The sequence below is a fragment of the Episyrphus balteatus genome, chromosome 4, assembly GCF_945859705.1.
Source record: "Episyrphus balteatus chromosome 4, idEpiBalt1.1, whole genome shotgun sequence".
In the NCBI taxonomy this organism is placed as follows: domain Eukaryota; kingdom Metazoa; phylum Arthropoda; class Insecta; order Diptera; family Syrphidae; genus Episyrphus; species Episyrphus balteatus.
Genome location: NC_079137.1, coordinates 8,585,990 through 8,601,429, shown reverse-complemented (window position 1 = coordinate 8,601,429; position 15,440 = coordinate 8,585,990). Strand labels below are relative to the sequence as shown.

The 15,440-nt window shown below is 29.9% G+C and overlaps 2 protein-coding genes across 2 annotated transcripts; one reads left to right on the top strand and one right to left on the bottom strand.

Moving 5' to 3' along the window:
- The first annotated feature begins 1,376 nt into the window (after positions 1–1,376).
- LOC129918082 (uncharacterized) lies at positions 1,377–2,280 on the top strand. Its single transcript, XM_055998431.1, has 2 exons — positions 1,377–2,182; positions 2,256–2,280. Exons 1-2 carry the CDS (start codon positions 1,377–1,379, stop codon positions 2,278–2,280), a joined length of 831 nt encoding a protein of 276 aa, XP_055854406.1.
- A 7,095-nt stretch (positions 2,281–9,375) lies between these two features.
- Positions 9,376–10,707, bottom strand: LOC129918080 (uncharacterized). Its single transcript, XM_055998429.1, has one exon. The coding sequence runs from the start codon at positions 10,705–10,707 to the stop codon at positions 9,376–9,378; it is 1,332 nt and encodes a 443-aa protein (XP_055854404.1).
- Positions 10,708–15,440: the final 4,733 nt, after the last annotated feature.

Genomic DNA, 15,440 nt, shown 5'->3' with positions numbered 1-15,440 from the left:
AATATAATGACACTAAATAATAAATAAGTGGTGTTTCATTAAATTTAACAGCTGTAATTTAAAACAATACTTCAAAAACCAATCACTAACTAAATTGAGGTCTAATTTTAAACGAAATTAAAATCAAATCAATGGTAGAATTAGACAAAAGGATTAGAATTTGCTACTTTAAAAAAAAAAGTGACAAAAAAGTGAATATAGTGACATTTAATAATAAGTTAGTGATATATCGTTATTGTTTTTCAACTTTTTTCTGCTAGTATAAAATCCTTGTTTTCGAAAATATTTCAAAAATAATGTTTCTGACATTATGAACTGCTTAAATAAGCAAAATTGACGGAATAAAATGACACTTAATAAAAAGTTAGTAGTATTTCATCATTCTTTTTCAACTTTTTTCTGCTAGAGTACTCTCCTCGTCTTCGAAAATATATACATATTTCAAAAATAGCGTTTCTAACATTATAAAGTGCTTTAATAAGCAAAATTGACAGATGATAATGACACTCAATAATAATTTAGGAGTAATTCATTATTGTTGTTTAACTTTCTTCTCATAGAATATTATCTTTGTTCTCGAAAATATTGTTCTCGATATATGACATTATAAAGTGCTTGAATGAGCAAAATTTACGAAATATAATGACACTAAATAATAAATAAGTGGTGTTTCATTAAATTTAACAGCTGTAATTTAAAACAATACTTCAAAAACCAATCATTAACTAAATTGAGGTCTAATTTTAAACGAAATTAAAATCAAATCAATGGTAGAATTAGACAAAAGGATTAGAATTTGCTACTTTTAAAAAAAAAGTGTCTTTAAAAACAATTGAGTGACCAAAACAAACAGTCAGTCTTGTGTACTCCTACCGTGTTGAAGAAATTTCAAAACATTATCTTCAAAAAACAAAAAAGTCATGAAATATAAAAATGCAAGTTCTATATTTCTTCTTGGACTTCTTCTTACCGCTGAAATTTTGACGACCGACGCAAAATTTATAACAAAATTTTTGAGCCTTGTCAATAACCTCAACAAAGTCGAAAATTTTGAAAATGTGTTTATCTTCAGATCATCCCGAAATCTTTTGTTCAATGATTTTGATGATGACTGTAGTTTTATACGAATAATTTCAACTTCACTTGCTGTTCCAGTGATTTTGTCAACATCTGAAGCCTCATCATTTTACTTGAAGGGAAAATTTAATGAAAATCTGTTACCAATACTGCAATTTCATTCAAATGATAAATTTCTTCAACGAATTTTGAAATATCTTCATCATCTTCGATTTTGTAAGATGATTTTTGTTCTCAAGAATTCTTTAAAAAATGATTTGAAATTGAAGAAAGTTTTCAACTTCTGCTGGATGAATAGAATGGTCAATGTTATAGCAGTTTTTCAAGATTTTGAAACTTCTTCAGCTTACTACAGCTACAGCAATTTCGGAAGATTCAGAATTGAAGAACACTTATGGAATGACAAAAAGTTAGACGTTTTCCCAAATCGTATGCGGGATCTTCAGGGCATCACATTGCCAATACTTTTTGGTGGACCACGACCAGGAGTCATTATCTCGAAAAATGCTAATGGGAATACGAAAATTGGTGGCTATGTAGGAAATATCTTCAATGCTTTTGCTAAGAGACACAATGCCAGATTGAGTACTTTAAATGTTAACAATTCAGTTGGACCTCGTGATATTTTTCCACAAGTTGAAGATGGTACAGTTGAGATATTAGGTGCTTATCCTTTACGTCTAATAAGACTACCTGAATTTCACTCATATCCGTTTACTCTTTATGACTGGTGTATTATGGTTCCCATAGAACCGAAAATTCCTATCTTTAAAGTGTTTGCCTTTGTCTTCTATTGGGAAGCTTTTGTTTTTACAATTTCGATATTCATACTACTCTCTGTTACGCTTGGAGTAGCTGCTAAGTTAACAGGATCTCAGCAGTCCTTCAAAATTCCTGATTTCTTCTTTAACATCGACTGTTTTCGTGGAATACTTGGTCAGTCAATAACTCAAACTCCAAATGCTTCTTGCAGTATAAAAATCATCTATTCGTTGATATTTTTACTTGGAATCATGATTGTTACTTCATACGATGCATTTCTTCAATCTTTCATGACTGAAACTCCCAGAGAAGATAAAATAAGATCTTTCGATGAACTACAATTGTATGGCCTAAAAGTCTACATTTATAAAACTTACTGGAATGTTTTGCTAAAATTATATCCTAATTTTAAACAGTATTCAAATCACTTTCAAATTTTAGACAGTTTTGAAACTTTTGATAGACTTCAAAATAGTCTCAATCCTAAGTGTACCTATACGGTAACTAGTGACAAGTGGAAGATTTTCAAAAATCAACAAAATTTCTTTGACCAACAATTGTTTCGTTGGTCTGATGAATTGTGTTTGGTCAAAAGTGTACCAGCGTCTTTTGCTTTGAATGAAAATTCAATTTACAAAAATATATTGAACTCTCATATATTAGAAATACACTCAGCGGGATTGATGGATTTTTGGACGAAGAGAGCATTTTATGAGCTGATTGAGATTGGAAAAATTAAGAAGATGAATTTTACTAATGAACCGAACCTACGAACGCTTAAAGTTGAAGATTTAAAATGGATATGGATAGCAATAGGATTGGCGTATGCTGCCTCAACTTTGTGTTTTACTGGAGAAATTTTAATCTTAAAGTTGAAAAATAAGTAAATTATTGTCACTTTAATTCGTGCTGCGGTATTTTTGTATATCCTTGTTTTAGTGTTTATTTTCTTCTCCTTGCTACTAGAGGAACCTTTAAAAAAAACCTATTAATCAGCCAGAACTACTATCTGCTGTCTCACGTTTTGAACGGGTTATCAATACAACTACTATTTTTGGTTCCTTCAAGGACCGTACAAGTCTCTGGAGTGAAGATCGACAGAACTTGTGCCATCATAACCGTGATATTGCTGGAAATCTACCAGACTATAATAGTTACCCACGGATAAGGAAAACCTTATTATGCTGCTAGATGTTGGTATTTGGATTTAATAGATTTTCAACTTCTCAATCTATGTTTTGAAAACGTTTAAAAAATAAGATTTCTGACATTAAAAATTTCTTTTATGAGTAATATTAAAGGATACCGCACAAAAAATCGCCTCCACTAAGTAACGTGTTGTAGGTAACTTTTCGGTAAAAGTAAAAGCTAACTAACAGTTTTTAAATGAAATCATTGAACTAATGAATGATTCAAACTTTGTTATTAAAAATGTATAAAGTAAATTGACCAAATAAAATCTCGAAAACATTTAAATCGTATTTTCTATTTGAGGTATATCGCGTGTAGATAAAAGTAAACAAAAAATGGGAGCTAGAACACTGCCTTATTGTACCCCAGCCACTTTTTCCCTTAAGGGGGGAAATCCCTCTGGAATTTTTTATTTTTGCATTATTTTTTTTTTGCGTAATAAATTTATTTATCAACCGAAGAAACTATTTTCAGTGGTCTTAGCCTTAAATGAAGCCTCAAAAGTGCCTAGATAGTCCCGAAACCAATGCGCTCCGAACCTACCATGGTACGAAAACGAAAACGAAAACTTTAAACGCATTTTTTTCGAAACTAGTTTTTTTCCGCGCCGTGCAATGTAACTCAAAAACTAATGAAGCTATCGACTTGAAATTTGAAGCAAATTACTCCTTAACTTATTGGCCACAACATGAACCTAAAAGTTGAATAAAATTTGTACAGTAAATATTTTTTTTAATTACTTCTTTGTAAAAAAAACATGGTTTTTTTCGTTTTTTTGATTTCTAATTTTTATTTTTCATTTAAAAAAAATAAATTTAGGTTCATGCAATGCGTACTAATATCATCTAACGGAAAAAAATTTCCTTTTTGATTCAAGATGATTTCCTGGACCTGTGCATTGCACGGCGTAAACTAGAGGCGTCAACTTTGAAATGCTCCAGTGCCGCCATTTTGTTATTTTTTCATTTCAAAAAAAAATTTTTCAATACTTAATAATGTCAGTTATATCTTGTCTTTTTCCAAATTTCAATAAGTGCTTTCAGTTTTTCATAAAAAAATATTGAAAAAGGTGTCGTCCAGAGGGATTTCCCCCCTTAAGCTTAATCATAATCATTTCCATGCCTAAGGCGGTAAATTATGATCTCTAGATATTCTCTAAGAATGGTGAGGAGTCCTTCAGGCTTTCGTGGGATAATTTTTCAATCGCCTGGTTCAAATTTGAAACAAACTATCGATGGAAAAAAATATTTTAAATTAGGGTGTTCAAAAAACTTTTTGCGTTTTGAAAAAAAAAAAAAATGAGTTTTAGTACATAGAAAGTTTGAAAAATGTGTTTTTTTTTTTTTGTTATAGTTAATTCTAGTTGAATTCCAAGAGTAAACCATACAAACTTTCTCTGTAGTGAAAATCATTTTTTTTTTTTTATTAAACAGAAAAAAAAAATATTGAACCACCCTAATGGATTTTTTTCTTTGATTATTAAAATAAAATAATAACCACCTTGTTTTTTTTTTTTAATTTCACAAGCAACTGTAGGAAATGACATTTTCTGAGCAACTCTGATACGAAAAATTTCAATTTAAACTCATTATCTCAAAAACCACGATTTAAAATTTTCGGTGTCATTGTTTGTCGAAAATTTTTAAAAAAGAAACAGTTTTTGCAAGTTAACATTTTTGCTTCCCAATGTTTTTTTTTTTTACAATATTCACATGTTTTCGAAAATGTTTGAAAAATAGCGTTTCTGACATTAAAATTTTCTTATGAGCCAAGTTGAAGGAATATAATAGTTTTTAATTATTATTAGTTTGTGGTGTTTCATTAAATTTAACAACTTCAATTTAAAACTAAACTTCAAAAACTAATCATTAACCAACTGACTATTAATTTTGAATGAAATTAAAGTACAATCATTGAATGACGTAGGTACCTATTATAATTTAATATATTTTCTATAAATAAGAAATTGAACTACCAAGACAGACAGTCAGTCTTGAATACTCCCACTGTTCGTTTTGGTAGTTTTGTTCGAACGAATTTTGAAATCGTTAATATTATTTTCAAAGAAGAAAGTGATGAAATTTAAAAATGCTAGTTTTGTATTTCTTCTTGGATTCCTTGCTGCTGAAATTTCAAAAACTGAAGCAAAATTTGGAACGAAATTTTTGAGCCTTCTCAATAATCTCAACAAAGTTGAACGTTTTGAAAATGTATTTATCTTCAAATCATCCCGAAAACTTCTGTTCAATAATTTTGATGAGGACCGATTCATACGAAATATTTCAACTTCACTTGGTGTCCCAGTGATTTTGTCAACTTCTGAAGCCTCATCATTTCACTTGAAGGGAAAATTGAACGAAGAACTTTTAACCATAGTTCAATTTGATTCAACTGATTCACTTCTTCAACAACTACTCTTGGAATATCTTCAACACTTTCGATTCTGTAAGATAATTTTTGTTCTCAAGAATTCTTCTAGAAATAATGATGTTGAACTACAGAAATTATTTAATTTCTGTTCGAAAAATGGAATTATCAATGTTTTAGCGGTTTTTCAAGATTTCTGGACTTCTTCGAATTACTTCAGTTATAGAAATTTCGATGATTTAACAATTGAAAAATACAACTTTGACAGAGATTCGAATGTTTTTCTAAATCGAATGCAAAACCTTAAGGGACATACATTGCCAATTTTGTTCGGAGGACCAGAACCTGGAATGATCATCTCAAAAACTCCTAACGGTCAAACGGTTATTGGTGGTTATGTGGGTCAACTTTTTCATGCATTTGCTAAGAAGCACAATGCCAGATTGAATACCTCGAATGTGAACTCACTTCTTCCATCTCGTGGTATTGTTGAACTTGTACTTAATGGAACAATCGATATAGCAGGAACTGTTTCGCCAGTTTTTCAAGTATCAATTGAATGGTTATCGTACCCATGCGTAACAATGGACTGGGGTGTTATTTTGCCAATTGAACCGAATATCCCAATCTATCAAGTTTTTACCTTTGTGTACGACTTAAAAGCTTTTCTTTTAACTATCATCGTCTACATAATGTTATCAGTGACACTTGAAGTATCAGCTAGATTGTCAGGATCAAATCGAAGAAATTTCTTCTTCTTTTTTAACATCGATTTATTTCGTGGAATTCTTGGTCAGACATTTTCTGAAGCACGACAAGTTTCGTTCAGTACAAAAACCATCTATTTGTTGATCTTTTTACTGGGAATTATGATTGTAACTTCTTACAATGCATTTCTTCAGTCTTTTATGACCGAATTACCAAGAGAAGAAATGATAAAATCTTTTGATGATCTACAAGCTTCTGGCTTGAAAATCTACGCCCAAAAACATGAAATCGATAACACTTTGTACACTCAAAAGGCTTTTTTCCAACAAAACTATTCAAATTTATTTGAATGTGAAAAAAGTTTTGAAACTTTTACCAAAAATCGAGATAATTTAAATATTAAATATGCCTATGCAGTTAATAAAGCAAAATGGATTATTTATCGGAAGCAACAGAAATTTTTTGGAGGTCATCAACAGCTATTTCGTTGGTCTAAAGAATTGTGTTTGTTGGAAAATGAATTTTATTCATTAGCTATAAATGAGAATTCAATCTATAAACGAATATTGAATTGTTTGATTTTGGATACGCAATCGAGTGGACTATTGGATTATTGGATGAGAAAGGCTTTTTATGAATTGTTGGCTCTTGGAAGAATTAAGAAGATCAATTTTCGACTAGAAACAAGATTACGTCCATTAAAGTTGGAAGACCTTAAATGGATTTGGATTTTTATGGGTTTGGCATTTTTGGTTTCTATTCTGTGTTTCATTGGAGAAATTTGTATTTTTAAATGGAAGAAATGACGAGGTGTTTAAATTGGTATTTTAAATTGATAAGTTGTCTTTTAAAATTTTTTCTGAGTTCAAGTAAATGTATTCAATGTGCTTCATAAATAAATATGATATGTTTTCAAGTTTTAATTTTTTTTTATTGCAATTTCAATGAAAAAATTATTATTTGCTGGGGAAACTCATCGAAGTTAAAAAAAATCTCCTTTTATTTGGGTAGCAAAACTTGTATTTCAATTATTTCTTTTCTTCATGGCGACAATGCGACATGGCGACAAGGCGACATTGCGAAATTGCTATAATGTTACATGGCGATAAGGCGACATGGCGACAAGGCGACATGGCGACATAGTGACATGGCGACAAGGCGACATGTCGAAATGGCGACAAGGTGACCTGGCGGCAAGACGATATGGCGACAAGGTGACAGGTTGACATGGCTCAGAAAAAAACATATTTTAATATAATAACTAAACATAACCTTAGTATAAAAAAGCGAAAATTTATTTGTTTGCTTGTATAGCCGTAAGATTTCAAATTTGTATCTGCGCCCTATTTCACCAACTTACAAATTTGTAATTACAAGTAATTTTCACAATATTTGTGAAAAAATTGAGAAATTTTATTTCACCAGTTTCTTGTGATCACAAAATTGTACTTGTAATCTACAATTTTAAATTTGTGAAAAAATCCATTTTCTGTTTCACCGAAACTTGTATTTTACAAGTAACAAATTTGTGAGCTTTCAAGTTTTTTGTGGGTTTCTGTTTCACCAAAAAAAAAAATGTTACAATTTTCTATTTATTTGTGAAAATTTTCTACAAGAGTCAAGACGTATGTCATTTTTGTTACAAGTTTGTAAAAACCGTATTTAGCGTGATTAAAGTGTTTAAAATGGCCTTACGCCGAAGGCCATTATTATTATTTTTATAAAAGCTATGTCAGGGTTGTAAAAATGTAATTGAAATTAAAAAAAAAAAATCATTTATTGCAAGTTAATAAAAATTCATAGTGAAAAAAAAATTGCATTAAAAAAATTTGTATTGCAACTGAAAAATATTTGCATTAAAAAAAAATATTTATTGCAAATAAAATAATTTGCTTTAAAAAAAAATGTTATTGCAACTGAAAAATATTTGCATTAAAAATTATATTTTTATTTCAAATAAATATAATTTTGCATTACAAAAAAAATATATTTTAAATAAAAAATTTTCTGCATTAAAAAAAAATCAATGCAAAATGTTGAATCCCTTACAGTTTTGACTTTTTGGCCTTAGATAAGGTTCAATAGCATAGGTAGTTGAAATAACTAATGTAGGTATGGTCAGATACCCAAATATGTAAGAAATTCGACGAATATTAAGAAAAAATATTTAATGCACAGGCACACACTTTTCGCCTTGATTTTTTTTTTTCAATTGAGAAAATTTTTTATTTGCGATAAAATTTGATTTTGGTATATTTTAATTTGCAATAAAATTTTTATTTTCAATCCAAATATTTTTCAGTTGCAGTTACATTTTTTTTAATGCAAATTTTTTTTTTGCAATATATATTTTTTTAAGGCAAATATTTTTCGGTTGCAATATTTTTTTTTTACTGGAATTTTTTTTATTTGGAAAACAAATGCTTTAAAAATTGGTATAGCATTTGTGTTTCAAATCGAATGAAGACATCACAAAATATTTGTTTAAAAATTTTTCCTGATCGCTATTACCTGTCACTTAAGTATGTAAAAATTCGTTCTCTTTTTATCAAAGAGGCTTGTTTTTATTTCTCATATTTGTAGTTTTTCATTCCTTAAGTAATTTTACTAATTTTGCTCACTATTTACAATTTTATTATTATACCTTTTGTTTTACTTCTATAAATCCATGGATGTCATTATAAAATAATAAATAATTATAAAAATAATCCAGCAATACAAAAATCTTAATATATTATGTTTACAATTTTGTTTGGCATTTAAAAAATTTTCTTATTTGATCTAACTACTAAGATATGACAGTATTAGTTATTTGACAATGTTTCGTTTAAAATAGGGTTGCCTAAGTTTTAAAAATGGCAATCTTTTTTTTCATATTCAATATCAACTTAGTTTTCATTTGAAACCAATTTTAACCTCTGTCGTTGTGAGTTAAGTAACTCAACGCTCACCGCTAAGACTATAAAGAGCTTTACAAGTTTGTGAGATAAAGTTGTTTTTTACAAGAAAAAAATATATTTGAAACGGTAATTCTACAAACTTGTGGTTTTCAAAAGTTAATTGTAATTTTTTTTTCTCGATAATCACAAATTTGTGAATTACTTATTTGTACTTTGTGAAACAGAATTCCATTGTACAAATTTGTACTTGTGATCTACAAGTTACAAATTTGTGCTTGTAACTTGTAGTTGGTGAAATAGGGCCCTGGTTTACATTAAACTGGATATGAATATATTACATTAAAACGTGGATATGAACATTTTAGCGTAATTATCGCTCCAATCCTCCAATAAAACATAAAGTTGCGACGGTATACGCTAATCCCATTGCTATCCAAATCCATTTAAAATCTTCAACCTTAAGCGGTCTTAAGTTCAATTCATTCGTAAAATTCAACTTTTTAATCTTTCCAATCTCAATCAGTTCATAAAATGCTTTTTCAGTCCAAAAGTCCATCAATCCAGCTGATTGTATATCTAAAATATGGGAGTTCAAAATATTCCTATAGATTGTATTTTCATTCAAAGCAAATGAAGCTGGTGCATTTTTGAACATACACAATTCATCTGACCAACGAAATCGTCGTTGATCAAAGAAATTTTGTTGACTGTTTAACACCTTCCATTTGTCTTTAGTTACCGCATAGGCATACTTAGGATTGAAACTATCACGAAGTCTATCAAAAGTTTCAAGACTATCTTCGATTTCAAATGAATTTGAGTATTGCTGAAAATTAGGGTGTAATTTTGACCAATATTTGAAGTATGTCTTGTAAATGTAAATTTTTAGATTATGTGTTTCCAAGTCATCGAAATTTCTGATCATGTTTTCCGTTGGAGTTTCAGTCATGAGTGATTGAAGAAATGCATCGTATGAAGTTACCATCATGATTCCAAGTAAGAATATCAGCGAATAGATAATTTTTGTACTGCAAGAAGCTTTTGGATCTTCAGATATTGACTGACCAAGTATTCCACGAAAACAGTCAATGTTAAAGAAGAAAACACGCACGCTGGGGACTTCATGGGAACCCGAGAAAAATTCCACAACTGCACGTGAGACAGACAGCACAATAAATACGGCGATTGTCAGAACAAAAGCTTCCCAATGAAAAACAATAGCAAACACCTTATAGATAGGGATTTTCGGCTCTATGGGAATCATTACACACCAATCAGAAATAGTAAATGGATATGAGTAAAAATTAGCTGGAACTGCTGTACGTAAAGGAAAAGCACCCAATATATCAACAGTACCGTCTTCAACTTGTGGATAAATATCACGAGGTGCAACTGAAGTGTTTACATTTAAATTGCTTAATCTGGCATTATGTCTCTTAGCGAAAGCACTTAAAATATTCCCAACATAGCCACCAATTTTCGTATCGACTTTAGCATTTTTTGAGATTATCAATCCTGGCTGTGGCCCACCGAGTAATATTGGCAATGTAACACCATGAAGATTCTGCATTCGATTTGGAAAAATATCTGACTTTATCTCATGCCAAACGAATTCTTCAATTCTGAAACCTCCGAAATTGTTATAACTGTAGTAGACCGAAGAAGTTCCGAAATCTTGAAAAACTGCTAAAACATTGATCATTCTATTCAGCCAGCAGAAATTGAAGAGTTTTTTCAGTACCAAATCATTTCTTGAAGAATTCTGCAGTACAAAAATCATTTTGCAGAATCGTAGGTGTTGAAGATATTCCAAAAGTCGCTGAAGAAATGCATTATTTGAACCAAATTGCAGTATCGAAAGTAAATTTTCATTAAATTCTCCCTTCAAGTAAAATGAAGACACTTCCGTTGACAAAATTACTGGAATACCAAGTGAAGATGTAACACCACATATGAATTTGTCATCAAAATAAGGTTTTTTGGATGATTTCAGAACAAAAATACTTTCAAAACGTTCAACTTTGTGAAGATTTTCCATAAAACTGAAGAATTTTGAGTTAAAATTGGCTTCAGTTACCAAAATTTCACCAACAAATATTGTTACGAAGGCGTTAATGATGATTATTTTGTAATAATTCATTACGAACTCAAAAAATTTTGAATACAATTTTCAATTTCTGACTTCAATAGCGTGACGACTGTGTTACAGAACCTTCTGTGTAATATTAGTTCATTACTGCCAATTTATTTGTATCGATAATGCCTTTCAATGGAACTATTCGATTTTAATGCAAAAGTCATAAACAATAGTTAATGCACTTTTAAGTGTCTTTTATGACAACAGTCACAATTTCCTATTATATATGTACATTCGAACGTTTAGAACCATTAATAAAAACCATCGAAGATTTGTTTCCTGTATAAGAGACTTATGTTCTTGTATTAATTTGAAAAAAAAAACGGGAGAAAGGTTTGTAGTCGGTCCATTAAATCCATTTTTTTTAAATACAAACAATTTATTCAGCAATGCTTACTTCTGCTATTAAATTTTACAATCAATCACTATTTGTTTTTCTGTTTACGTTAACCAAGATAGAAGAATGTATAACAGATTTGAGAGTATAACTTATTTAATATTATGTATTATAGCACAAATTTTTAAATCATTGCATTCAACGTATGTATAACAGTTTTTTAACTGTTATACACTGTTATAAACTGTTATACACTGTTATAATTTATCTAAAATATAAATTTCCTGCACAAAAATTGCATTGATTCTAAAAAATAACTGGTTGTTTATCATTTAAACGTAATAGAATAGGTTACCGAACACAGATTAATAGGACCATGTTTCCAATTTTCGTCTTCTGGCTATTTATTATTGTCTTCAAAACGTGATGGAACTAAAACAATCAACACAAAACACTGCCTTAGATAATATATGCAATATAATAATTATTAGTTTGTTGATATTCATTAAATCTTTCATTTACGACAGAAACATTATGTAATACCAAATTTGTATTAATGGCAGAATACAAAAATTACTGAGAAAAGGTCACCTCCCCAGGTTTTAATTCAATTTAGCTATTAAATATAGATAACACTAAGAAGTGAAATGAAATACATATAAAACCGAATGATTGCATTTTTAGAAATAAGCGATTCAAATATGTGTATACTTCTATTATTTAGTGTGCTCCTTTGAGTTAAGCCAAAGATATTAAAAATACTCGATGCATTATTACAAAACAACTATCATTATTGCTATTTTTGCAATACTTGTAGCTGAAGCAGTTCAAAGAAAATTCAGCTCAAAGTTCATAAGTTTTATAGAAAACCTTTATAATCCAGTCAAATAAGGGTTTAACCTCGGAATGAATGTTAGTAGAAATTTTTTTTGCTCAATATCTTCCTTTTGCCATTCTATAACATATCTCAAAAGTCTAGAAAAATCTCATGTCCGCTTGTCGCGATTTCAAGGTCAAATCGCGAAATGCAGATTTTCAAAATTAGCAAAAATAGGCTATGGTATTATATACACATATGATACATGATTTCAAGCTATTTTTTAATGCTGATTCCAAAAAATCAAAAATCAAGACAATCTGACGTCTCTGGAAAAAGTTATACCTGTTTTTCATCTGTCAACTCATATTATTATAACAGTTGCAAACTTACTGCCGACAAACCCTTAAAAGTTATGGTAGATGAACCAAATTTTGCATGAAGATTTTAGAATCCATCATTATTAAAAATCAAAACAATCCATTACAAAAAATATATATACCTACGAAATAATGGTATTTTTTTATGGAGCGGCAAATTTTAGGATATGCACTAAAGAAGATTCTTGTTCATCTTAGGAATAAGTGCTAATAGGCTATTTTTTTTCATTTTAATCTTTGTTTGGATATTCTTTAACTACCCTCAAAAATCTAAAAAAATCTCATGTCCGCAAGTCCTAATTTTCTTGGTTTGAAAATAAGGTGCAGATTTTAAAAGATCGAAAAACTTCACTTCAGATATTTGTGTCAGATCAACATGAATAAGGTGCATTACTTTTCAGGGATGGTCAGGTTGACTTGTTTGTGAGTTTTGTTGGAATAAGTGTTAAAAAATACCTTTAAATCATGTCGCTTATGTTGGTATACATATACAAATTTAAACTTTTCTTATTAATTTTTTAAAATATGCACCTTATTTTCAAACCAAGAAAATTAGGACTTGCGGACATGAGATTTTTTTAGATTTTTGAGGGAAGTAAAAGAATATCCAAACAAAGATTAAAATGAAAAAATTAGCCTATTAGCACTTATTCCTTAGATGAACAAGAATCTTCTTTAGTGCATATCCTAAAATTTGCCGCTCCATAAAAAAATACCATTATTTCGTAGGTATATATATTTTTTGTAATGGATTGTTTTGATTTTTAATAATGATGGATTCTAAAATCTTCATGCAAAATTTGGTTCATCTACCATAACTTTTAAGGGTTTGTCGGCAGTAAGTTTGCAACTGTTATAATAATATGAGTTGACAGATGAAAAACAGGTATAACTTTTTCCAGAGACGTCAGATTGTCTTGATTTTTGATTTTTTGGAATCAGCATTAAAAAATAGCTTGAAATCATGTATCATATGTGTATATAATACCATAGCCTATTTTTGCTAATTTTGAAAATCTGCATTTCGCGATTTGACCTTGAAATCGCGACAAGCGGACATGAGATTTTTCTAGACTTTTGAGATATGTTATAGAATGGCAAAAGGAAGATATTGAGCAAAAAAAATTTCTACTAACATTCATTCCGAGATTTACCCCTTTTTTCTCCTTATTTTACTGTATTATTACAAAAATGAAGGATTTGAAAGTGTTTTTCTTCTGAAACCATCGAAGGAACCAATTTTTGATGATAAATTAATACGTGGCGTTACATCTTCACTTGGTATTCCAGTAATTTTGTCAACAGAAGTTTCTTCATTTTACTTGAAAAGAGAATTTAATGAAAATTTGCTACCAATACTGCAATTTGATTCAAATGAAAAATTTCTCCAGCGACTTTTGGAATATCTTCAACACCTACGATTCAGCAAGATGATTTTTGTGCTGAAGAATTCTTCAAGAAATGATTGGGAACTGAAGAATATTTTCAATTTCTGCTGGCTGACTAGAATGGTCAATGTGATAGCAGTTTTTCAAGATTTTGCAACTTCTTCAGTTTTCTACAGCTACAGCAATTTCGGAGGTTTCAGAATTGAAGAAACTATTTGGAATAAGAAGAAGTTAGATATTTTTCCAAATCGAATGAAGGACCTTCATGGCATTACATTGCCAATACTTTTCGGTGGTCAACAGCCAGGAGTTATCATTTCAGAAAGTACTAACAGGAATAAGAAAATCGCCGGTTACGTAGGGAATATCTTCAAAGCTTTTGCTAAGAGGCACAATGCTAGATTGAGCAGTTTAAATGTTAACATTTCAGTTGGACCTCGTGATATTTTTCCAAGTGTTGAAGATGGTACAGTTGAAATATTAGGTGCTTTTCCTTTACGTTTGAAGGATCAACCGGAATTTTACTCATATCCATTTACTTTTTATGACTGGTGTGTAATGGTTCCTATTGAACCGAAAATTCCCATCTATAAGGTGTTTGCCTTTGTTTTCTATTGGGAAGCTTTTGTTCTTACAATTTTGGTATTCGTAGTTCTCTCTGTTTCGCTTGGAGTAGCTGCTCAGTTAACAGGATCTCAGCAATCCTTTAAAATTCCTGATTTCTTCTTTAATATCGACTGTTTTCGTGGAATACTTGGTCAGTCAATAACTCAAGCTCCAAACGCTTCTTGCAGTTTAAAAATCATCTATTCGCTGATATTTTTACTTGGAATCATGATTGTTACTTCATACGTTTCATTTCTTCAATCCTTCATGACTGAAACTCCTAGAGAAGATCAGATAAGATCTTTCGAAGATTTACAATTATACAACCTAAAAATCTACATTTATAGAAACTACTTAAATATTTTGCTCAAATTAAATCCATATTTCAAGCAATATTCAAATTATTTTCAAATTGAAGACAATATTGAAATTTTTGAAATGCTTCAAAATAGTCTCAATCCGAAGTATGCTTATGCTGTAACTAGTGACAAATGGAAGATCTTCAACAATCAACAGCAGTTTTTTGGACAACGATTATTTCGTTGGTCTGATGAATTGTGTTTGTTAAAAAATTTACCAGCTTCTTTTGCTTTGAATGAAAATTCTATCTACAAAAATATATTGAATTTTCATATTTTGGATATACAATCAGCTGGATTGGTGGATTTTTGGGCTGAGAGAGCATTTTATGAGCTTTTGGAAATTGGAGAAATTAAAAAGTTGAATTTTACCAACGAATTGAACTTAAGACCGCTTAAAGTTGAAGATTT

Excerpts from the sequence above, each read along its gene's own strand:
- LOC129918082 (XM_055998431.1), top strand. The coding sequence starts at position 1,377 with ATGGTCAATGTTATAGCAGTTTTTCAAGATTTTGAAACTTCTTCAGCT. Across the intron at positions 2,183-2,255 it reads TCTTTCGATGAACTACAATT|TATTCAAATCACTTTCAAAT; the intron begins GTATGGCCTAAA and ends AATTTTAAACAG.
- LOC129918080 (XM_055998429.1), bottom strand. The coding sequence starts at position 10,707 with ATGATCAATGTTTTAGCAGTTTTTCAAGATTTCGGAACTTCTTCGGTC.